At 41.1% G+C, this 25,810-nt stretch overlaps 1 protein-coding gene across 1 annotated transcript in view; it reads left to right on the forward strand.

The window, feature by feature from the left end:
• The first annotated feature begins 21,055 nt into the window (after nucleotides 1-21,055).
• DNPEP (aspartyl aminopeptidase) overlaps nucleotides 21,056-25,810 on the forward strand; it is a 40,047-nt gene continuing 35,292 nt past the window's right edge. The window contains 2 exon segments of the mRNA XM_070728635.1: nucleotides 21,056-21,097; nucleotides 21,215-21,293. Of these exon segments, the coding sequence (XP_070584736.1) occupies nucleotides 21,071-21,097; nucleotides 21,215-21,293 (106 nt within the window). The 5' untranslated portion in view covers nucleotides 21,056-21,070.

Genomic DNA, 25,810 nt, shown 5'->3' on the forward strand with positions numbered 1-25,810 from the left:
TCTCTTGCTATCTTTCTTTCTCTCTCTCTGCCTCTCTTTCTTTTCTCTCTTTCTCTCTCTCTCTGTCTCTCTTGCTATCTCTCTTTCTTTCTCTCTGTCTCTCTTGCTATGTCTCTCTTTCTTTCTCTCTCTCTCTCTACCACGCCGACAACAGCGGCATCAGGCAGTAGCCAAGGGTGGTGGCAGAGCGGCTGACTGCGAGCGGGAGCCCTGACGGCTGCAGCTGGACGTGCTGCTGGACGCCGTATATGCTGGCGCTGCGCTGGGCATGGGCGTGGGGCTGGCACCTCCAGCCCAGCCAGCGAGCCAGTGCCAGCCCCGCAGCACCAGCATGTACGTCTCCAGCAGCACGTCCAACCGCCACTGTCGGTGCCTCCACCCTGGAGCTCCATCTCACCACCGCCATCTCCCTGCGACTGCCTGGGGCCGCTGCAGCCGGCACCCTCCCGCTGCCACCGCCAGTGCCCTCCCGCCGGGTCCCAAAGGACACTTGCTGCCGACGCCAGGGAAGCTTCAGCTGGGCGGGGCGCTGCCGGTGCCAGTTCTTGGTTGCTTCTCTCCTTGTTTAGTTTCCACCCATTGCTTCTTATTCTACCTTCAGGTGCTTTGGAGAATAGCCTGACTCCCTCTTCTTTGTGGCAACCCCTGAGATATTGGAACACTGCTATCATGTCTCCCCTGGTCCTTCTTTTCATTAAACTGGACATGCCCAGTTCCTGCAACCGTTCTTCATATGTTTTAGCCTCCAAATCACTAAACAGGGAAATGGGCTTACTAAAGATCAGCTGCTTTGGTTTTCAGATCCTGTGACAGTTACAACACCAATTCCATTTAATTTAGTAATTTAAAACCCAATATAGCTTCTCGTGTCTTATATTGATTACCGCAGGTCAGGTTGCTGGAACGAAGGCCTCTTTGGATGTGAAGCAGAAAAGCTGTCATTATATCTGATGCATACCGGTAATAGATTTTTTTTCCCCCACTGCTAGGAAAAATCAGACAATTAAAGGACTTCAGGGAACCAAAGTTAAAACCTGGAGAAAATAAGCAGGAGCAAAAAATATTCAAAGATCAAAAATAAAAGTGTGCTTTAAGCTCAAGAAACAGAGAAAGTTAGAAAGAGGTTACACCTGAGTCTACCCCAGTTTACTAGGTTACAAGAGGAAAAGACAGGAAAACATTATTGGCCCTCAAAATTCCATTTTCATTTCGTATCAATAAATACACAGTAGTTCCAATCAAACACACAGAGTCTGTTTCTCTCTCTGGCCCATGAGTCCCAGCAACCGGTTAGGTTCCACAGAGTCGGCTTTCTCCAGGTCCCATCAATTAGATAATGTTGCTGGGCGGGGCCTAGGGGAAGAGCCTTCTCTGTGGGTGCCCCGGCCCTCTGGAATCAGCTCCCCCTAGAGATTTGTACTGCCCCCACCCTCCTTGCCTTTCGCAAGAATCTTAAAACTCACCTATGCCACCAGGCTTGGAGCGAATAGATCTCAGCCCCCTGGCTGACGAATGTTTGTATGATTGTTGTTGAATGGGTATGACTGGTTTTTAACACAGTTGGAGGGTTTTAAACTGTTTGTTTAATTTTAATTTAATGGGATTTAGCTATTGTAATTGTCATTTTTATATACTGTAAGCCATCCCGAGTCCTTGGATAGGGGCGGCATATAAATCCAATAAATAAATAAATTTCAAGGGGACAGACATCAGTCTTGAACGCTGACTGCTTAATCTGTTTGGCTGCATTAGAGGGACTTGGTGTGAATACTGGAAACAGAAAGGATTAATCCTTTCTCCAGGTCTGTCAACTAAGCAATGCAGGGGAAGGGCCTTCTCTGTGGCTGCCCCAGCTCCATGGAACCACACACACACACACAATGTCTGAAATGCTCCCACCCTACTGGCCTTCCGAAAGGCTTTGAAGATGTCACTTTTCCGGCAGGCCTGAGGGCCGTGAATGCTAACATATTTTCACGGCTGAATTGTGTTTGGTATAGATGTCTATGTGACTGGATATTTTATAGGGTTTTATTGTTTTTAAAAAAATATTTAATATTGGGGGTTTTTTTATTGTACGGTAATTTATATTGTTGTAAGCCGCCCTGAGTCCCACTGGGATTGGGCAGCATAGTAATCAAATACATTAAATTAAATTAAATTAAATTAATATTCCATCTGCTCTCAAGCAACTGAACCATGGCATAGAGCCCTTCTTCAGAAGGAACCAATGAGAAGTTTAAAAGGATTGACTAAGACACGAGTGGTCTTTGAATAAGCTTTCCAAAGAGAAAAAAAGGCCTTTTCCAACTGCTACGGAAACAAGTGGTTCCATTTATTTCACAAATCCCAATGGATTTTAAATGCAGCCTGTTGCGTTCCCTCTTTTCTGTTTTACCTCACTTATCTTTTCATACTTTCAACGACTCCCTGTCTTCAAAAAAAGAACCCAGGTGCAACGAGGAACCCGAGCAAAACATCTACAAGCATCTCTCCAAAGATGCGTCCTTTCAACCTTAACTAAAAGAGGTTTTGGGATGTGCTGTGAACATTTATCGTGAAGCCAAAGACATCTTCCAGCTGGGCCCTCAAGTTTCATCAAATCTTTAGCCCTTTGTGTATCCCTGTCCATTCACACATGAATGGCACTGGAATGACTTGCTCTGTTCTTACCATCTCTTGCACAATTATTCACATTGGAGCAAGAGGGGAAGGCCTGCTTCTTCACTATTCAGTCCTAGCCATATGATTTAAGTCCCTTGTATTCTGCTGCTGTTGCTTTCTTCTTCTTCTTCTTCTTCTTCTTCTTCTTCTTCTTCTTCTTCTTCTTCTTCTTCTTCTTCTTCTTCTTCTTCTTCTTCTTCTCCTCCTTCTCCTCCTTCTTCTGAAGGAAAGAGCCTGCTGGTTGCTGCTTGGGCAATGAATAGCAATGTGGCCTATTTCTGTCTCTTTGATGTTTGCCCAGGTTGTCTCCGGTTGCCATGGAGATCTAAGCAGCTGAAATGACATCTTGAGTGGCAGCAGGGGATGTCCCATGGAATGAAAGCGGGTGGGCATAACATATATGTGCGAGTCTCCAGCATCTGATGGAAGGCTTCTCAGCTTGAAATGGATTGGGTTTCAGGGTTGGTCTGCTATTCTGAGTTCTTCAAAGAGTGGCTCTTTGCCCTCTGCTCCACCCCAGACTTAAATCCAGCATTGGGTTTTGAGAATTGTAAAGGATGACATCTATCATAGCTGAGATAGCTTGAGACACCCTTTGCTTAGATAGACAACAGAAAGATAATTAGGTGGGAACTGATACTCTTGGAACTGAAATGTGTGAACTCCATGTCAGCATTCTGTGCCGCATACAGTACAGTGGTACCTCTGCTTAAGAACTTAATTCGTTCCGTGACCAGGTTCTTAAGTAGAAAAGTTTTTAAGTAGAAGCAATTTTCCCCATAGGAATCTATGAAAAATCAAATAATGCATGCAAACCCATTAGGAAAGAAATAAAAGCTCAGAATTTGGCTGGGAGGAGGAGGAGGAAAAAGAGGAGGAGGACAGTTGCTGCTGAAGAAAGAAGGTGAGTTGAGAGGAATCAAAAAAATCCAAAACTTTAAGGCTTAAAAAAAAAAGGACTTTGAGGCAGCGAGGAGGAGCACACGCCTCCCATACACCCTGTGTGAGGCTGCCGCCCATACACTGCGCCAAAGAGAGAAACTCAGGCGGGTGAGAGGGGGCTCCCACTCCTTTGACCAAAAGGAGGCTGCTACCTGCTTCCTCTTCCTTCCCATGCTGAAGGGCTCCCCTCTTCTCTCGCTCGCTCACTTTGTAACCGGCGCCTTTTCTTCACTATGGTAACTCCTTAGTTTGGCTGAAGCCAAGTTGATTCGGATGGGACGAAGCGCCCCTTTTGCCTTTATTATTTATTTATTTATTTATTTATTTATTGGATTTGTATGCTCAGAGGCAACAAAATGCTTTGTTCGCTCTGGACTGCCAAGCCTCCTTAAGCGCCACCGAAAGGCTCCTCTGGCAGCCCAGAAAAGCCTGAGATGGCTGGGATTAAAGGGGAATGGCAGGAAACTGGCCGGGCCTTCATACCAGTCTCAAATTTCCTGGGAAATTTTTCTGGGCTCAGGTTCTTAAGTAGAAAATGGTTCTTAAGAAGAGGCAAACAAACCTTGAACACCCAGTTTTTATCTGGAAAAGTTCTTAAGTAGAGGTGTTCTTAAGTATAGGTACCATTGTATTGCCGTCTTTAATTCAAATAGAAAATTGAAAATCAAGAAGCAAATTAATACTACATTCACCCACTGTAGAAATAGGATATTGGGTGGGTGAACGAATCAATCTTTGGAGTTCTGAAAAGTATGACTTTTGTGAATTCATCCACGTATGTTGGACATTCTTTAGCATGTATTAGAACCAGAAACAAATCTAAAATCCCCAATTATATTAAAAATCAATCATACCCACACAGACAACAACCATACATAACATTGGCCTCTCCGTTTTATGTACGGTTTCTGTGGGTTGCATGAATGTTTTTAATCAAGGGCTTTTTTAACTGTTCTTTTTAAAAAAATCATTGGATTTGTATTTTGTGTTCCTGTTGTGAGCCGCTCCGAGTCTTCGGAGAGGGGCGGCATACAAATCTAATTAATAATGATAATGATAATAATTTGTCTAATCACCCGAAGCTTGAAGGCATAGAATCTCTGGAGGGAACTGATTCCAGAGGGCTGGGGCCCCCACAGAGGAGGCTCTTCCTATGGGCCCTGCCATGTGATATTGTCTGGTTGACGGGACCTGGAGAAGGCCGACTCTGTGGGGCCTAATTGGTCGCTGGGACTCATACGGCCCTCCTGTTTCCTGATATCTGAATTTAAATTTCTTTAGGAGATTTCATAGTTAAATTTATCGCTGGCTCTTATTATTTAAACAATAATGACAACTCTGGGAAGTTTGCAACAACAGAATATACAGTTAAAGCAGTTAAAAATATAACAACAAAACTGTCTGGATTAAAAATCCACTGTCCGTAACAATATAGACTAACAATATAGAATCTTCGGAGAGGGACGGCATACAAATCTAAATAATAATAATAATAATAATAATAATAACAACAACAACAATAACAACAACAATAGACATGACCCAAATGTGCTGTGCTCCTGACCTGGGACCATTGATGGGTCTTAAGAGTCCTTCCTGAATTGCAGAATAGTAAGCAGTGCAAGTGAGTCCCCCTTTAGAACCGACAATTAGGGCCAGTAATTCATTGATTAAGCCAAGTACAGTAGTTGCTAAAGGAAGCCGCAACAAAGGAAGAGCCAAGGTGGCGCAGCAGGTAGAGTGCAGCACTGCAGGCCACTAAAGCTGACTGTAGATCTGCAGGTCAGCGGTTCAAATCTCATCACCGGCTCAAGGTTGACTCAGCCTTCCATCCTTCCGAGGTGGGTAAAATGAGGACCCGGATTATGGGGACAAATATGCTGGCTCTGTTAAAATGTGCTATTGCTAAAGTGTTGTAAGCCGCCCTGAGTCTAAGGAGAATGAATGAATGAATGAATGAACGAACGAACAAACAAACAAACAATGCTTATGATGTCACTGAAGCTTCTTGCAAAGGTCATAAATCTGAGGATTGGTTGCCAAGGTTTTCCATCATTTTCATATCTGTGAATGGTCACTATCTGAAGCAGTTGGTAAACGAGGACAAGGAAGAATATTTATTTTATTTATTTGTTTGTTTGTTTATTTATTAGATTTGTATGCCGCCCCTCTCCGAAGACTCATTTGTCTGAGGTGGTATGAGGACTCCTACCTAGGGCAGGGGTTTGATTTTTATCACTACTTACTGTGTTTTGTTGGAGTATAAAACGTACCTTAGTTTTTTGGGAGGAAAATAGGGAGGGGGGGAATCTGCCTATCAGATATTCATCTGGCTAGCATCCTTATCTTCAGCACATTATTTTATCCCTTGGTTAGGTCTTAAAAAAACATTTTTTGGAGCAAGTAGCAATGAAAAAAAGCCTACAAAGATTTAGAGCTGGAAAAAACCTTTGGAGAGAGGAACAATGAAAAAGCCTGCAAGCCAATAAGAGTCGGGAAGACCGTTAGCGCCTCGTTAGGGCTGGAAAAAAACTTCTTTGGAGCAAGTAGCAATGAAAAAAAGCCTGCAAGCTGTTAAGAGCTGGGAAGATCGTTAGCATCTCATTAGGGCTGGAAAAAACCTTCTTCGGAGCAAGTAGCAATGAAAAAAAAGCCTGCAAAATTTTAGAGCTGGGAAAAAAACCTTTGGAGAGAGGAGCAATGAAAAAGCCTGCAAGCCAATAAGAGCCGGGAAGATCGTTAGCACCTCGTTATGGCTGAAAAAAACCTTTGAAGCAAGTAGCTATGAAAAAAAGCCTGCAAAACTTTAGAGCTGGAAAAAAAAACCTTTGGAGAGAGGAACAATGAAAAAGCCTGCAAGCCAATAAGAGCCGGGAAGATCGTTAGCACCTCGTTAGGGCTGGAAAAAACCTTCTTCAGAGCAAGTAGCAATGAAAAAAAGCCTGCAAAACTTTAGAGCTGGAAAAAAAAACCTTTGGAGAGAGGAACAATGAAAAAGTCTGCAAGCCAATAAGAGTCGGGAAGATCATTAGCGCCTTGTTAGGGCTGGGGGGGGGGGGAAAGCTTTGAAGAAGCGACATTCAGAGTATAAGATGCACCAAAATGTTCAGCCTCTTTGGGGGTGGGAGGTGCATCTTATATGGTATATAGCTGTCCTGAGAGATGTTGTTCAGAGGGTGGAGTTAGCCTTTCTAATCAATTTCACAATCCCTATTAAAAACTACCCAACTTGGTTTTCTCTTCTTAAAACAACATTATGCATTAAACTCGCCCCATCTCACAAGCCTTTGGTCTCCGCAAGCCATTTCTTTACATTACCACGCGTGCAGTGAAATGTCTGTGCACTGCAACCTAGAGCCATGCAGCTGTTGGAGGAGAAATGTTGGCTGCCGTACTATAGGGGTGCATCACCCTTGCAGCATTTCGCGGGAATTCATATGTACAAAGAATGTCAGATTGATGACCAGACAGGCCTCCCACCATACCAACAGCTTAGATTTCTTGGGGAATTGCCAAACACACACAGTCCTTGATTTATGACCATAATGGAACCTGCCAATTACGGTTGTAATTTGTGACAGTCATGAAGCGGTTCAACATGTCACTAATCCAGTTTTATGACTTTTGCAGTGGCTGTTAAAAAAAATGCCACAATAAAAGTTGTAAAGTGATTGTCATTGACATTAAGCAAACACCACAGTCATTAAGCAAAAGCATGGTTCACTTGGTCTAGGACAGTGATGGCTAACCTTTTTCCCTTCGGGTGCCAAAAGAGCATGTGTGTGTGCTATCGTGCATGAGCTAGTACCCACGCCCATAATTCAATGCCTGGGGAGGGCAAAAACAGCTTCCCCTGCCCTGCAGAGGTTCTCTGGAGGCCAGAAATGGCCTGGTTTTTTTGTTTGTTTTTTTAAATATAATTTTATTGAATTTTTTTTGGAATTTTACAAAAGACAAAACATAAGCATAAAATGTGCCATCACCAAAAAGAAAAAGAAAAATTCCCTTCACCAGGGAAGATTCAATTTTGTATCCTTCATTTGCTTCATCTCTGGGTTACATTGTTCATTCTTTATAAAGTGATTGAATTTTATTTCTTACATTTGCATCGCTTACTGATATTGTTAATATATAATTTTAAGAAATGGCCTGTTTTCCAACTTCTGGTGAGCCAGTAGGCTTGTGTTTCTCTCTCCCCAAGCTCTAAAGGCTTCCCTGGAGCCGGGGTAGTGTAAAAACACCATCCCCCATCCCCCAGGAGGCTCTCTAGAAGCCAAAAATGCCCTCCCAGAGTTTCTGTGCAAGTCAAAAATCAGCTGGCTGGCACACACATGCACACTGGAGCTGAGCTAGGGCAACGGTTCATGTGCCAGCAGATATTGCTCCACATGCCACCTGTGGCACCCATGCCATAGGTTCGCCATCACTGATCTAGGACAACTCACTGCAGCCAATGTACTGTGGCCAATTTGCCGCACAACAATTGAACAGTGCATTCACTGTTTCATTCAGGTATGTTTATAATGGGTGACCACGTTTTTGTCAAAATTATTGCAATGCTTGCATTTCTGGATGGACTTTATTTTATCATTATTGGCCACAGTCCTGTCGAAATTAATTTAACTTTTTTGTATTTGCTGAATTATCCAACACTGGCTGCGAATTCCCATGGCAAGTTGGCTGTGGTGAGTTGTCCCCTTCCGGTGGTTTAATTATGAGGCTTCCCCCCCCCCCCAAAAAAACTGGAAGTAAATGCTGATTTTCAGCAAAAATGCTGTGTATCACAATAAAATGACCACGGGATCCTGCAAACAGCTGTAAATGCAGGCAGGTTTGGCGAGTGCTCAAAATGCAGTTACCTGACCACAGGGAGTGGAGGGGCATGGATTGCCATTGCAACTTTTCAGAATTGGTTTAGGACAGAATAGAATAGAACAGAACAGAACAAAACAGAATAGAATAGAATTCTTTATTGGCCAAGTGTGATAGGACATACAAGGAATTTGTCTTGGTGCATATGCTCTCAGTGTACATAAAAGAAAAAGATACATTTATCAAGAATCATGTGGTACAACACTTAATGATTGTCATAGGGGTCAAATAAGCAATGAAGAAACAATCAATATTAATAAAAATCTTAGGATACAAGCCACAAGTTACAGTCATACAGTCCTAAGTGGGAGGAAAAGGAAGATAGGAATGATGAGAAAAAAACTAGTAGAAATCGAAGTGCAGACTTAGTAAAAAGTTTGACACTGTTGAGGAAATTATTTGCTTAGAAGAGTGATGGTGTTTGGGAAAAAACTGTCCTTTTGGGGAACAGTTCTGCCATAACTTTGAATAGTTACTAAGTGACCTGTCATAAGTCAAGGACTACCTGTACTTTCCCCCAGGAACAGGGGAAGGGTGGTGATATTTTGGTTATTTCTACAGCTGATACTGTGGCACGGACTAAATCTTTACTCGTCGATCCTTCTATTAGTCTGCTGAAGCAAGATTTCAGGACATCCTGAGTGGAGAGAAAGATAGGCCGGTTTCAGAACAGGCTGATGGCCTTCAAAAGTGGACAGGATGCTTTACAACACGACCTTATCCTGTAACAACAGGAGGGTTGCAAAAAGATTTGCAAAATTTAAATGCTGCACTTTGATGTTGGGACTGTGTAGGGAAGGGAGGAGTATCTTGAGAAGTAACAATGGAAATGTTGCAATATATGCTTTTTTACAATGTCTCCTCCCTGGACCACATGTTCTGATTATTGATTTTTCCTTGCAATATAAATTGTCAATCTTTGCTCGCTTGTGCCACTAAAGTATCTAAAATCAAAGTTAGATTGATGTGAAAAACAAGCAGAACTGAGAGTTTCCTAGAATTCTAGCATCAGGAAAAATTATTGTTGCAACAGCAGCTCCCCCAAGTGGGCACTAGAGCCCGTCTCAGGGAACAAGAAGAAATTTTTAATTTTTATTTAACTTATTATATATACATTTAAAAAGTCAATGTTATTAGGAAAACGATTTCTTAAACAGCTTTCAGAATATCTGATGCTTCGCAGTTCCCTTGATCCAAAATCAAATGTGTCCCTCATTTACCATCTCGGTAAATGCCACAGAATTGTAATTTTTAATTTGAGCAAATGAATTAAATGCAGGAGGCATTAAAATTAAATTTAAGTTGCTTCACTAATCCACATTTATTTTTGGGAAACATCTTTCCTATGTATGTGTCTGCTGCTGGGTAGGCTATTTTTTCCATGGATTGAAGATCAAGCTATTTTCTAAAGCATCTGACTAGATGAACTACAAGGTCCCTTCCAACTCTGTTAATCTCTTTAAAATATGGTATATATTGTTAAGAATTAAAATTGCCAAAAACTAATCTGGTGTCTGCTCTGTCCGGCTCTCTGGTAGAATCCTCCCAAAAATTCACAGGTACAAATTTCAGACACACACACGTTTGAAAATTCAAAACAATGTTCTTTATAATGAAAATTCACTTAAACTAAGCCCCCTTTTTGTATAGCAAAGAGCACTCGTCTCCAAACAAACTGGTAATTTGTACAAGTCCCTTATCAGTTCTGAGATACTTAGCTTGCAGCTGTGAGGCAATTCACAGTCCTTCTTCTTTCACAAAGTGAAACACACTTTGCTCTGGTTTAGTTTCAAAGCGGGGGGGAAATCAGCACACAAAAATCAAAGTCAGCAAAGCAGTCATGAAACACAACTATCAGATAATCCTCCACAATGGCCAAACCCACAGGCTGCTATTTATAGCAGCCTCACTAATTACCACAGCCCCACCCAACCACAGGTGGCCTCATTTTCTTTGATAATAATCTCTCAGTTGTTGCTGCCTATGCATCGCTCTCCGCATGCGTGGCTGTATCATTAACTCTTGTTCTGAATCCAAGGAGGAGCTAGATAATTGATCTCCTTCTGAGCTGTCTGCCACACTCTCCTCCTCCCTGTCACTCGTGTCTTCTTGGTCAGAGGAGCCTTCATTAGCAGATTCCACCGGGAGCAAAACAGCCTGCAGAATGTGGATGTCTCCCCCACATCCACAGTCCTTGGGGCAGGAGCTGGGCCAGAGCTAACCACAACAGTGTCTCTATATTCTGCTCAGTTCTGTAAATCAGCTGCCATGACATTGTTCTGACAATGTGATTTGAATCATTTTCTTTTGCCCTTACTGTTGCTGCTACTGGTTTCTGCATGTGAATCCCAAAGTGACGGAGAAACTTCATGTATCCCCTTGTTTAAGTTTTGGTCATCACACTACCAAAAAGACATACAGACTCTAGAGCAGTGGTTCTAAACCTGGAGGTCACCTAAGACCATGGGAAAAGACAAATTTCCCATGGTGTTAGGAACTAAAGCTTCTATTCTGACACCTTGGAACTTATTTTTACAATCCAACCAATCGCGTGTTTACAGGGGGAAAGTCCCCTCTGACCTTCCTGCCAATCAGCTTAAAGCTCTGTTGGGAGAATTGGTGCTAGACTTATGGTTGGGGGTTACCACAACATGAGGAACTGTATTAAGGACTCACAGTATTAGAAAGGTTGGGAACCACTGAGATAGAGAAAGTGCAGAGGAGAGCAACCAGGATGATTAGGGGAATGGAGACTAAAACATATGAAGAACAGTTACAGAACTGAGCATGGCTAAATCTAGTGAAAAGAAGGATCAGGGGAGACATGATAGAAGTGTTCTAATGGGATGTTGTATTATTTTGAATGTTTGAATTTAGTAGTTAAATCGTATTAGTTGGTGATTATCTATAATATAAATGCAATCTCTTCTTTCTTCTCTTAATTTTTTTTAATATAGAATCTTATAAACTTTTATATACGTTGATTTTTACTATTTTAAAATGGATAATTTTACATAGTTTATAGATGTTAAATAACAAAATACTTCTTTTTTTCCTCTTTTTAAATTATAATGATGACTTCTAATTTGAGCGGAGTGACTGTAGCTCCACTAAATGTTGTATGTTATGTTTGTCGTGTCTGTTTTTTGAAAATTAATAAAATATATTTTAAATAAAATAGAAGTGTTCCAATACTTGAGGGGCTGCAACAGAGAGGAAGAGGGTCAGGCTATTTCCCAAGGCACCAGAAAGTCAGACAAAGAATAATGGATGGAAACTGACCAAGGAGACATTCAACCTGGAAACATAACCTGGAGAAAGATTCAACCTCCACAGCCTGGAGGAAATTTCTGACAGTGAGAACTATCAACCAGTGGAACAGCTTGCCTTCAGAAGTTGTCAGAGCTCCAACAATTGAGACTTTCAAGAGGAAATTGGACTGCTGACTGCTAGTTGTCGGAAATGGTGTAGGGACTCCTGCTTGAGCAGGGGATTGGTCTAGATGACCTGCAAGGTCCCTTCCAACTCTGCTAGTCTGTCACTGTTAGTGGGGGAGAGCTAGCAGATCTGATATGCAAGAATCCAATTAGCCACTAGATGGCAGCAGAGTTAGACATTTCAGTAGCTTTATCGGGACACAAGATTCAGTCTGCGGTTTCTTCTTTTGACCTTTTTTTCACCTTGCTTAAAAAAGCCACTTCCTCCCCACAGTGAGTTTTCTTTCAAGGCTTATGGTTCTCTCTGTTGTTCTCGCACACAATGAACTTGAAAACTATACACAACTAAATCAAATTGTGAGGATTTGATTAGTCTGAGAGCTAATACTGAATCTGCAATACAGGGGCCTTCTTTACGTTTACACAAATGTCCTTAGTGACTCAGAAATCAAGAGAATTATGATATACCATTCAACATACAACATAAAAAAATATTACTGCACCCACAGCCACAAAAAATACAACGTGGTTGTATTTGTCATGTGTTGCGTTTTGTTTTGTTTGTATTTGTGGTTGTCTTTTTTTCTTTCTGTATTTATATGTTTAACCCAAGACACTATATTGTGAAAGATTATTTACTGTCTTGTTTTAATGTGTATATACTCAATAAACTTTTTTTCCAAAAAAAAATTGAAAAATAAAATTACTGCAAAACATTCATATGAAATAGTGCCATTCCTCTTGGGCCATATAGCTGCCAGTCTTCTTCCTTAATCAGAACACCAATATTGATCTTAATTACTGGATTGATACAGTGGATAATAATGTTTTAAGATCATATAATTATCTTATGCTGATGACACTATCCTGAAAGTTGAAAATGCAAATTAATAAAGTCAAGGATCACAATGAAAAAAGATTAATGGTAGGATTAATTATAAAGAAGATCAAAATAATGACAGAACAGCAATAGAATTGCATTTTGGAGTGATTATCAATAGTAAAAGAAGCAGAAGTCAGAAATATGCCATTGACTTGCACATTGGAAACAATATTCAGATGTGATATTGTGAAAAAAGATTTATGCAGGCAATAGTTGTCCTTATGACTCTCTAACAAAGCAAAATCTCGATCCTGAATAGGCAAGATAGAAAGATACTTTTCAACTTTGATGTTGGAGAAGATTCCTGAGAATAAGGGTGGCCTTCCAAAATAAACAAACAAATGGATCAGAGACCATTGGGAACGAGGTATAAATAATGATAGGACTAAAATTATTTGTCTTCTACAGAGGACTGTCTCTGAAGGTAGCAGTAGTAGCAATAACAACAACAATAACAACAACAGAGTTGGAAGGGAACTTGGAGGTCATCTAGTCCAGTGTTTCCCAACCTTGGCAACTTGAAGATATCTGGACTTCAACTTCCAGAGTTCCCCAGCCAGTGAAGTCCAGATATCTTCAAGTTGTCAAGATTGGGAAACACTGGTCTAGTCTAACCCCCTGCTTAGGCAGAAAACCCTACACTACTTCAGACAGATGGTTATCCAACATATTCTTTAAAACAATCCAGTGTTGGAGCACTCACAATTTCTGGAGGCACGTTGTTCCACTTGTTATCTTCTGACAACAAGTGGCATTCTAACTGGTAGGCTCTCATCCTGAGGTAAAACCCTTTTCAATCCATGGTACTAATTGGGGAGAGATTTGGGGGACTATTTTAATATTCCAAGCTCTATTTGAATAGAGTTTGATACTTTAGTAGACGTTTAACAAATCATATATAAAGAGGCTCAAGATGCCTTGCCTAGATATAATGTTGTTTGTTGAATATTGTATTTTATATATTATTGTTTATTTACATTTGTGACCTGTCCAGAGTCCCTCTGGAATGGGTAGTGTTTAAATCTAAAGAAAGAAAGAAATTAGAAGAAAACGTGCTATTATGATGAAGCATTCATAAAAGGAAATTCAGGTCACTCCTTTTATTCTAGACGCTTTCTTGTTCCCTTGGCTTGCAGGCTTGGGGTGTGGAACTACTGTATTCTTAATTTGTTTGTTCCATTTGAATAGAACGGGACTGAGTAATCTGATTTCCAGTACAAGCCTGACTGCAAATGAAGCTGATGACTGAAGGCAAACTGCTTTCCCCCAGTGGGTCAACCTCTAGGCAGGCACAGAATGCCATGATTGCCACATCAAAATGAAGCAATGGAGAAAATTTTCTCAATGAGACGACCTCGATTGAATCAAGATCGCTCCTTTTATTGTATTTTACTTTTCCTGACCTGTGGTACAGAATAACCAATTCGCGAACGCCACATACATTAAGCCATCCTCCAACTACCATTCACTCATGCACTGTATAAGCAACCTCCTCGTGACTTCCCTATAGATAATTAACGGAAGCTCCATTCTTTGCCTTTTCCTGGATTGTGTGTTTACTGGTGATTAGCAAAGGAATGAGAGTAAGGCATATATTTCCTTATATGGAAGTTAGCTATAGGTTTTCTTCATGTTGTATATCAAGTTAATTATTTTCCACGTGGTCATGGATTCTGCAGGTTGCTTACTCAGCCTGTACTTTGCTGCTTTTGATAGAGGAAGAAATAAGGTTTATACAGTACCCATTAGGCCAAAACATCACTCTTCAGCAATATTCCATTCCTAAAGTTCAGTGCCTACAAACCTATGATTACAACAGATGACCTGTTGCCTTCATGCCTACAAAAGAAAAAAAGCTGATTTTCTACAAAAAACTGATGCACAAATCCTGGATGTGATTGGCTGTTCAAGTGCTATCCTCCCTTCATATAAGAATGCACATACCATAAGCCAATTCCTCTTTATATAGCATTAGTGCCCGGCAGCGAACATGTTGACTTAAACAGTGTTGGCAAACCTTTTCAGCACTAAGTGCTGAAGCAGGGGGGAGGGGGTTCACACGCGTGTTCCAGAAACCGGAAGTGTAGCCACCTGGTGCGCATGTACAAACCGGGAAGATGATCTTCCAGTTTATGGTGAACACATGTGCACCAACCACCTGGTCTTCCAGCTTCTGGAGCACATACACATATGAAGATCAGCTGGCCAGTGCACATACACACACCAGAAATTGAAAGAGCATCTTCCCGGCATTCAATAACTGCTGGGATCCCTTCTATCGCTGGTTAGAAAAAAAGAACAATTTGCCCAATGAATGTTAAGAACCCTATATATTTAAATAGATACATATCTGGTGTCAAATCTTCCCTTTTTCTTCTAAATGAATGTATGAGACATCGATATATGTCAAAATTAGACTGGCTTTCTTAAACTCTCCTTATTTTGATTTATTCAACACTTTCTCTTACTTATGTATAATTTAAAATATTAGATATAAGGGAATGAGCTACTGAGAATATTTCTAGTTCATAATTCCAATACAGATCTACCGTACACCCGCCCGCCTTTTCCTTTCTTTTCTTCTTCTTTTCTTTCTTTTTTCTTTTTCTTTTTTTTTGTCTGTTTGTTTGTTTGCCTGCTTGTTTGTTTTGTTTGTTCCTGTTTACTGTTAAATGCATATTGTCTAAACCAGTGATTTTCAACCATTTTTGAGCCGCGGCACATTTTTTACATTTACAAAATCCTGGGGAACACCACCAACCAAAATGACACTATCACCCTCTGCAGGGGCCTCTTATAAAAAGAAAAAGGTCAAATATCTATATACATAATCAGGATAGACATAACCAGCTGAGGCTGAGGCTTCATCTAGTGGTGGCAACATTTACCTCCAGTCCTAATCAGGATTAGAAATCGGGACCATGGGGAGGAGTAGCAGCTTCAACTACTCACCGCGGCCACACAATTACAAGTGTGAGGCAGCCTGAGTGGGGATCTTCCTGGGTGTGGATGAGAGGGGGCCTGCTATTGGTTCATCGCTAGTGGTCGGGATGAATCCTAGAAGGTGATTGGCCAGTGAGTGTTCCCTGTGCCTTCACTCTTCCTGTCGCTGATAGCTGGAGGGATTGTGAAGGGAATATTTATGTTCGGATGAAGGCGGCTGGCGGCGGGCTGGATAAATGGCCTCCACAGGCCCTATCCAGCATGCGGGCCATAGTTTGGGGACCCATGTTTAATTTCCCCATGGCACACCTGGCCATGTCTCACGGCACACTGGTTGAAAAACACTGGTCTAGACCATAATTTGACACACAATCTTTGTTTTTTAATTTCCCAATTACCCAATTCTTTTTGCCCCCTTGTATCTCGACATGTCTACACTGTTATTTGTACTTAAATGTATTTATTGTATTTATCCTTGTAAATAAAAACTTTATTTAAAAAAAGAAAGAAATTGAAAGAGCATCTTCCCGGCATGCATATGTGCACTGGACACCTGCTCTTCCATTTTCCAGTGCTCCCACGCATGTGACCAGCTGGCAACAGCTTGCATGCCCTCTGTGTGCCACTTCTAACACATGTGCCATAGGTTCGCCATCACGGACCTAGAAGATCATAGAGTTGGGGTATCTGAGTGGCCAGACTGCTCTGAAGCAAAACAAGGGTCACAGCTGCCTTTTAGATGCATAAAATGCCAAAATCAAGTTGTTAAAACTTATGAATGTGGAGGTAAAACATACACTGCCTAGAATAAATTACTATCTGTTCTGACTTAATTACTATATTATCAAGCCATCCACATCTTCTATTTTTACCCAGAAATTCAAGTACATTAACTCTTTTTATTAGTGAACTCTATGGTGGGTTTTTTTTGCCTATTCCTTTTTATATGAGCACTCTTTGTTGTTAGAAACATTACCGATATAAATTATCATCTTGGGCAACGTAGGCTTTTACAATTGCCCATATTATGACTCAGTGCAAATAATACAAGCATTTTTTTTTAATTGCCGGAAGGATAGCACATTCATCTACTGCAGAAAGCGTAATCTTGTAACACTGTGAAGGTTTAACTATTTATGATACATAAGATCCTATGCTAATTAATGCCATAAAACAATTATTATTACAATTGTTTCAACTGGGAAAAGATAGGGTCAAGGGGGATCTCTTGGATTCGGCAAAATAGCTCAGTTATGGCTTTTTTTAAACCATATTTGTATAGCTCTAGCACTGCAGGTTTTGGATTAACTATGAGCTGGGTGGTCTCCTGTTTCTTTAAATAGGAAGAAAGAGTTTGTCAGGCCTACTCAGCTTTTGATTCTTCTCAGGAACTTCAGTTGACTGTGAGGAAGAAAAAGATTTAAGGCCATTCCTATTAAGGTGAAGTCATTTGTGATTCAGGAATTCCATGTACCCAGATTCCTAGCTAAAGTCTAAAATCAATCATAAGAGTTTTGATTTATTTATTTATTTGTGAGGGGAGGGAATATTCTCGGATCTTGTCCAAATCTTGCCCAATTTGCTTCGAGTATGCGGAGAGGGGCGGCATACAAATCTAATAAATTATTATTCAATTATTATTCAAAAAACTTTTTTTTCTGTCAGTTTTTATAAGTGTTACTTGTAACCTTATTTCATGCCCTGGAAGTCTTAGGTCAGACTATCACTGACTACTACCTATTGGCTGAAGATATATTGTTATTTTTCATACAAAAGAAAGGTGAAATAATTTTTCTTCTTTTGGAAGAAAAATGTTGTTATAACCCTAGATGAGGAGAAGAAAAGAAGATGGTGGCAGTAAATAGCTGTTGAAGACAATAATTCTACCTAGTAGGCCATCATCTTTGGATGAATCTGTGTGAGGGGGGGTATTACAGTGGCACTAAAACGTATAAGTGCTAGAAACAAGCTCCTAAAGATCCTTGGCGAGAATATATAATGTTAACACAATAGAAAATGCAATAGTAAAGCAGACATAAAGCAGAAGAACGAATTGACAACCTTTAGGGCTACAGAACAGATGGTGGGCAGACTACAAAAATGACACTATAGGTACAGGGGATGGGCAAAAAAATGGAAACACTTGACTTTTTGGCAAAACCTGACATATTTTAATGTTTGTTTGTTTTGAATTCTGTTACTTGATATGTTTTTTTAAACTACCTTCTTTTTTTTACAGAAATTTAAGGAAATTGGTCATAACCTTCTAGAAATGGCAGACCTCTCAGACTTTCAAAGAGGCCAAATTGCTTGAATGGCAGGCGCTAGTGTAACAGAAAGTGCCCAAATGTTTGGCGTTTCAAGAGGCAAGGTCTCAAAAGTAATGACTGCTTTTGAAAGGGAAGGGAAAACATCCCCAGCCAACCACAGGTCTGGTCAAAAGTCAAAGTTGTCTGAGAGAGACTGTCGGACTCTAAAGAGAATTGTTAGAGCGGATCTCAAGACCACAACTTCAGGTTCCTAAGAGGCCAGTAAGGGGCGTACATAAGTGCACTGATGTGCCTTTCGTCCCCTGTCCAATTGTCTTTCCTTTCTTCCACCTATCTTATATATTCTCTTCCTTTCATGTATCCTCTCCTCTAAGTTCACTTTCACCCTCATTTATATTATCACATGTCTATTTTTCTTCCTATGTATTTGTGTATTGGATAAATGAATAAATAAAATAAAATAAATAAATAAAATAAACTCCTAAAATCACTGCAGAGCTCAATAGACACATACAGAACCCAGTTTTCACAAAAAACTGTTTGAAGGGAGCTTCACAAATCTGGATTCCTAATCTGGATTTTCAGGGTGTTTCCATTTTTTTGTCCATCCCCCTGAAGGACAAGTGATGGTGAGCATGGCAAAACTTTCAAATTATTTCCTTAACCTGAAAGATGAAGTAGCTTTCTATAAGACTTTTTTTCCATGCTGAAGACATTGCTGCTTCATGGAAATGAGGAGGAACTTTCTGACGGTGAGAGCGATCCACCAATGCAGGGGTAGGCAAAGTTGGCTCTTCTATGACAGGTGGACTTCAACTCCCAGAATTCCTGAGCTAGCATGATTGGCTCAGGAATTCTGGGAGTTGAAGTCCACAAGTCATAGAAGAACCAACTTTGCCTAACCCTGAATCAGTGGAACAGCTTGCCTGCGGAGGTTGTGAGCACTCCAACACTTGAGACTTTCAAGGGGAGATTGGACTGCCATTTGTCTAAAATGGTATAGGGCAGTGATGGCGAATCTATGGCATGGGTGCCACAGGTGGCATGCGGAGACATATATGCTGGCTCCAACGTGCATGTGTGTGCCAGCCAGCTGACTTTTGGCTCACACAGAGGCTCTGGGAGGGAGTTGTTGGCTTATAGAGAGCCTCTGGGGGATGGAGGAAGCCTTTGGAGCCTGGGGAGGGTGAAACACGATCCTACTGGGCCACCAGAAGTTGGGAAACAGGCCATTTTCAGCCTCCATAGGGCTTCAGGGGATGGGGGAAGCTGTTTGCACCCTCTGCAGACATTAAATTATGAGTGTGGGCACTCGTGTGTGTGCAATAGTGCACGCGCATGCTCTTTTGGCATCCAAGGAAAAAAAGGTTCACCATCACTAGCAGTGTTCCCTCTAATTTTTTTGGGGGGTGGGCGGAAAAGTATAGTGTCTGAGCGGCAGTCCCTTTGGGACTGGGCGGCACAGAAATAATAAATAAATAAACAAACAAACAAACAAACAAACAAATAAAAAACCCACCCTGTTTTGCCTCAGAGAATTTCAAAATAAAATACTGTACTGTGCGTCTGTAAGAGTGAGCTCATAATAGGGCAACTCTATCAATATCAAAATGTCACTTAAATAGTTGAGCTAGTTTCAAACTAGATTTTGATTTTCTTTCTCTCTTCCTTACTCCCATTCTTTTTCTTTCTCTTTTCCTTCCTCTCTTTTTTCTATCTGTTTCTCTCTCTTCCTCTCTCTCTCCTTCCCTCTCACTCTTTCCCTCTCGGCTTCTGGGCAGGTTTGGAAAACTCTGAGTTGATGATGATTTTTAAGTGAGCGATTGCTCAGCTGCTCAGCTTAGAGGGAACTATGATCACTAGTATAGGGTCTCCTGCTTGAGCAAGGGGTGGGCTGCTGCCCGGATGGGGAGGGGAACGCAGTGGGGTAGCGAAAATGGAGCTTCATCCCAAAGCACCCAATTTGCACTGAAATATGTTGAAAGAAAATGCATAACCACGCCCACAGTGTGGTAGTAAAAATTTTGATAGCCCATCACTGCCTACAAGGTCCCTTCCAACTCTAATAAATAAATAAATGACACTAGAGGTGATCTTCTGCTTTGCAGCTTTGTAACAGCGAGTCTTTGGAGAGGGGCGGCATATAAATCTAATAAATAAATAAAACATACAAATCTAATAAATAAACTTCCTCAATCAGTTTAAAAAATTAAAAGAGTCTTTATAAAAGTCAGATAGAGAAGAGGGGACAATGGAAGTGTTTGGGATCCACCCACCGATAATATATTGATTTGAAGGAACACAGTGGCGCCGAAATTAAGCAGGGATTACTTTGTACAGGTCTAAAAGGCCTCTGGGAACTCAGAGTGGGGATGGAGGTGAAAGCAGGCTGTACCGTAAATGTCTCAAGCCAAGCTTAGTTCCCTGTGATTTCATATAGCTTCGGAGGCAGAATATCCTAAATGCTTTGTCACTGTCTTCTACAGCCCTGGGAATATGCTGGTAGCCTCCCATCCAAATATACACCAGTGATTGTTGGGATCCGCTTCGAGTCCTGGGACAGGGGCGGCATACAAATCTAATAAATTATTATTAGATTATATTAAATTATCATTATCATTATCATTATCATTATTATTATCTGACTTGCCTCCTCTTGAAATAAGCCAAAATCGACCCGCTTCTGTCAGGTTACCCGGAAAACCAGCCATACATCAGGGATCAGACGCGCTTATAGAAGAAAGAAGGACCTACAGGTATGTATGTAGCTTCTTAAAACGTGCTTCCTTGGTTAACACCTCGTAGCCGATCGGTCGTACCAAGGGACACCTGCAGAGGGCTCCGGCCCACAGCTTCCCTTCCCAAGTCCCCAGCAGGCCGAGCGGTGCGGGGGTGGAGCCGATTGCACTCTTTCCGAGGCGGGGTGGCCCAGGGTAGCGGCGGTCTCTGGCGGGGTGTGTGCTTGTGTATGCGTGAACAGCCAAAGCACAGCATGCAGGTAGAGTCTCCTCCACCCGCGGGGAAGCGCCTTTCGGGCCACCAGCTCTTTCGCTGAGGGAATGAACGGGCGCTCGGAAGAGCTTTGGGTGGGCGATCGCTACGGGTCGCGTAGATCAGCGGGGTGGCTACCGTAGCGAGAGACCCGTTTGGAGTGACCTGGATGCGTTGTTGCTTTTTCTCCCCCCCCCCCTTTTTTTTTACAGACGAGCTCCAAGCAAGCGGTTCAGGCGGCGGCGCAAGAGCTGCTGAAGTTTGTGCACCGCAGCCCGTCCCCTTATCACGGTAAGAAAGAAGCATTGGGCGAAATCGGGACCTCACCCCCCCCCCCCTGCGTTACCCTGAATGGCCTTACACCCTTGCCCGGCTATTAGGATGCCTTTTCTTATATCTTAGGCCTGACGTCACAGTTAACGTGGGAAAAAACCTCTGTATACGCTTGATTTTTAAACATTATTACAATGCCTGGAATGCACTAGCTGACTGTGGTTTTTTTCCCAAACCCCAAAAACTTTAACGTTAGATTGTCTACAGTTGATCTCTCCCCCTTTCTAATAGGTCTGTAAGGGACATGCATAAGCACACCATTGTCCTCGGAAAGGGACGGCATACAAATCTAATAAATTTATTGTTATTATTGTTATTGTTATCATCATCAAAACCACCACCATTATTATTATTATTATTATTATTATTATTATTATTATTATTATTATTATTCCTACGGTCCCTGTCCTATTGTCGTCTTTTATCATTACTTTTTACTTATGTTTATACAAACGACTACTATCCTATACATGTTTGACAAATAAATAAAATAAAATAAAAATAAAACATTGCCCCCTTTTCAGGATTTTTTAAGCCCAGCATTGGAATATTTGCGCAGGATTAAATTTAATTAAATTTAGTTAATATACTAAAAAAGAAAGTTGATTGGGGATGTTTCTCAGTTTGATTTGCCAGTATTGTTACCATTTCTTTTTCTTACTCCTGTGGTTTTCCCTACTATTGTCTTTCTCCACTATCCTCACAAAATAATGCTGTGGCTTAGGGTTTGTTTTTTTTAATTGTCCCAATTCTTCTGTGCCACTGGCAGCATGAGAAATTATTAGCTTTGTCTTTTATCATACTTGTGAGCATTAGGTAGAACAAAGGCGAACGTTCCTATTTCTTCCTGAGCCTTCATAATCTTTTTGGCAGAACTTTGCTCTTGTCTTATCTGCAAGCCATGCTTAGCATGGTTTGATATTGTTGAATCATTAACAGCACCTTAATTACTTCTTTCAAGCAGAAGCTCACACTTTTTTTTAATATACAGAGATAGCAAATACAATTTTTAATATCCTTAATCTTCTTTTCCCTCTGCCCGTAGGATTTACTATAATTTGATAGTTGGCAGAGTCTATCTTTAGAATTACACTTACTATCAAACAATAAATTATCTTAGCTATTTAAATAAAATTCACAATTTTTCCCAATCCTTTTCATTGCCATTTTCCCCTCTCCTTTCTGTTTAACATAAGTTAGAAATTATGTGTGTATTTTGCTGACAGATCTTATTATTTCTATCTTTTATAAGTTTTATAAGTATCCTTTATAAGTTGCTAATAGAATGTTTGTGTACTTTTAACATTAATTTTTGTACCTGCGTCAGAATTACTGCCTCTGAAGCAAAATAACACCATTTCCAAAGGCCAAACGTAACTTGCATATTATATTGTGGGCAGGAGCATCTACCAGGGTGGTCAAAAGGGTTAGAGGACATAAGCATTACCTCTTTTGTATGTGCATTGTGCCATCACAATGTATGAAAAGGGTGAAGCTTGCAGTAAAACACCTGCTTTCATCATTTTGACAAAAGTATCAGATTCTGCAGACGCCTCTTGACTGTAGGCACATTCGCACAAAATATTAAGTTACTCAGGGAGTGTGACATGAGCATGCGCCATGGGTGTAAATTCCAGCTAATGTTAACCAGAAATGATGGCTGCTTAAAAATAGTCAGGAAGTGTTCTGACCTAGGCTTCCCCAAATCATGAAACAGACTCCTTCTCCCGAAAACCCCCTTTTTATTTGGCTAATGTAAATTCTTAGTACAGTAGAGTCTCGAATATTAGACATAAACGGGCGTGCTGATAGCTGGATAGCCGAAAATGTCGGATAATTCCAGAGGGTGTAAGAAAAGCCTTGAAATCACTATGAATTGCAAACGTACAGAAGTTTTATTGCAAGTTTCTACTCCATTGATACAACAACCTTCTTCCTTTTCATTGCAATGTTTGGGGGCATGTTTGGGGCTCTGCATGTCACCTTTCCCATCATGGCTGCCATGTTTGGGGGTTGTGTCTGGGGGCACAGAAATGCCTACAGCCATGCCCCCAAGCAGCATCCGATAATCCGGAATGTTGGATGACCGAAGGACAGATAATCGAGACTCTACTGTATTTACATCCAACAAAATCCCAGCAAACAGTCTTTCAAGGGTGAGTTACAAACACAGACCTTATCAGTCCTTGGATAGTTGCCAGGCCGATAGCTTCATGCCCGAACAAGGAAATACTTGGCAAGGAGTATAGAAACATAGAAGACTGACGGCAGAAAAAGACCTCATGGTCAATCTAATATGCCATTACTGTATACTATTTCCTGTATTTTATCTTAGGGTAGATATAAGTTTATCCCAGGCATGTTCAAATTCAGTTACTGTGAATTTACTAACCACGTCTGCTGGAAATTTGTTCCAAGGATCTACTACTCTATAGTTTGTTCCAAGGGTCTACTACTCTCAGAGTATCTGTGAGGCACAACCCAGATAAGCCAATCTTCTCGTGAATAATGATCTAATTGTTTCCTGCAAACACCACTTCCCTTTTGCTCCTATTTATTTCCTATGGGAGGGTGCTTTTACTCCTGAGTCAACCTCTGTTCCTTAACTGTTCCCTTCTGCATACACACATTGGGAACAGGCTCCAGCTGTTCTTCAGCCCCACTTATCTCCTACCCTGAGTATCAGACAGCCCTGGTCCCATCTCTGCCTCTGATGCAGAGCCTTCCTCAGACTCCAGGACTGGCCCATGTTCCTCCACAATCTCTCACTGTCCAAGTCTGCCGCCCTCAGTTGGAGGCTTAACAGAAATGTCACAAATTGCTGTTTAGGAGTTGTGTGGAAATGATCCTAGATGTTCATATTAAATAGCCCCGCTGGTTTAGCATTTTTGCATCCACGTTTAGCATCCAGTGGTATTGGTTAAGGTCTCTCTTAGATTAAAATGTGTGTTTGTTAAAAACAAATATTAAACCTGTATGCCACCCATCTCACTAGCAGCAACGGAGAGGGGCGGCATACAAATCCAATAAATTATTATTATTATTATTATTATTATTATTATTATTATTATTATTATAGGCCCGTGACAGTGAACCTGTGACAGATGTGCCACAGGTGGCACACAGAGCCATATCGGAGGACATGTGAGACATTGCCCTATGTCAGCTCCAGTGTGTATGAGTGCACTGGCCAGTTAATTGTTAAGCTTCGGGGAAAGCCATTTCGCCCTCCGGATGCTTCAGGGAAGCTTCCCTAAAGTGCAAAAAAACAGCACAACGCAGAAACCTGTGTTTCCCGAACTTCCGGTTTGCCTGTTGGGCTGTTTTTTGCACTCTGGAGCTTCAGGAAGCTTCACTGAATCTGCTGGAGTGTAAAACAACAGCACAACGGGCAAACCGGAAGTCAATTTTTCTGAACTTCCGGTGTGCCTGTTTGGCTGTTTTTTTCACCGTCCCAGGCTTCAGTGAGACCTGTATGCAGGCACGGGGACAGGGGGGATTGTGGGCATGCGCAGGGACAATGTGGAGTGTGTGTGCGCATACGTGTGGGGGGGAATGGTGTGGGCATCTATGCATACTAGCACACACACACAGCCTTTTGGCCTGCAAACCAAAAAAGGTTCACCATCACTGTTAGAGACATCCAACTAAAAAGCACTATAAAATATTAAAGCAATAAAACAAGGACCATAAATTCAAAATTCAAATAAAATTAAATTCAAATGCATTTGAATCCAGTTAAAATTAAATTCAAATACATTTGAATCCAGTTAAAATTAAATTCAAATACATTTGAATCGAGTTGAAATTAAATTCAAATACATTTGAATCCAGGTAAAATTAAATTCAAATACATTTGAATCCAGTTAAAATTAAATTCAAATTCATTTATTAAACTAAATTCAAATAAAACTAGCTAGGATAGAGAGGAAGGGAGCAAAGTGTATACAGGAAGGGGATGGGGTGTTACCTATTCCATTATCCACCTGCAAAGCCCCCAATGGGACCCCAGGCTGGTTGGCATAGCCATATCTTCAAGGCTTTTTGGAAGGCCAAAACAATCCATTTCAGGGGGCATGATGTTCCGGAGGATAGGAGCCATAGCGGAAAAGTTTCTTTTGGACTTTGCCAGCCCCAAATCCTTGGTTGAGAGGGTCTGTGACTGGGGTAGAGTACTCCTGTTGGGGGTATACTCTTATATCTTCTTAAAGCATGGCTTCAGAGAATCATTAAAATAAAATAAAATGTTCTTAGACTTTTCTAAAAATAATCTTCTATTAGGGCCTTGAAATTATGATAGGGAAATTTGGGAAGAACCATTAGCAATACATTCTCTAACACGAGGCCCGGAATAAATATTGAGGTTTCATGCTGATGGGGAATGTATTTAGAAACCCAAGGTGCAAAATGCATCGTATTTGCACCGTATGTATACGCGTCTCTTACATGCACACACATATTTTTGATGTAACCGC

Source organism: Erythrolamprus reginae, chromosome 1 (genome assembly GCF_031021105.1).
Source record: "Erythrolamprus reginae isolate rEryReg1 chromosome 1, rEryReg1.hap1, whole genome shotgun sequence".
NCBI lineage: Eukaryota > Metazoa > Chordata > Lepidosauria > Squamata > Dipsadidae > Erythrolamprus > Erythrolamprus reginae.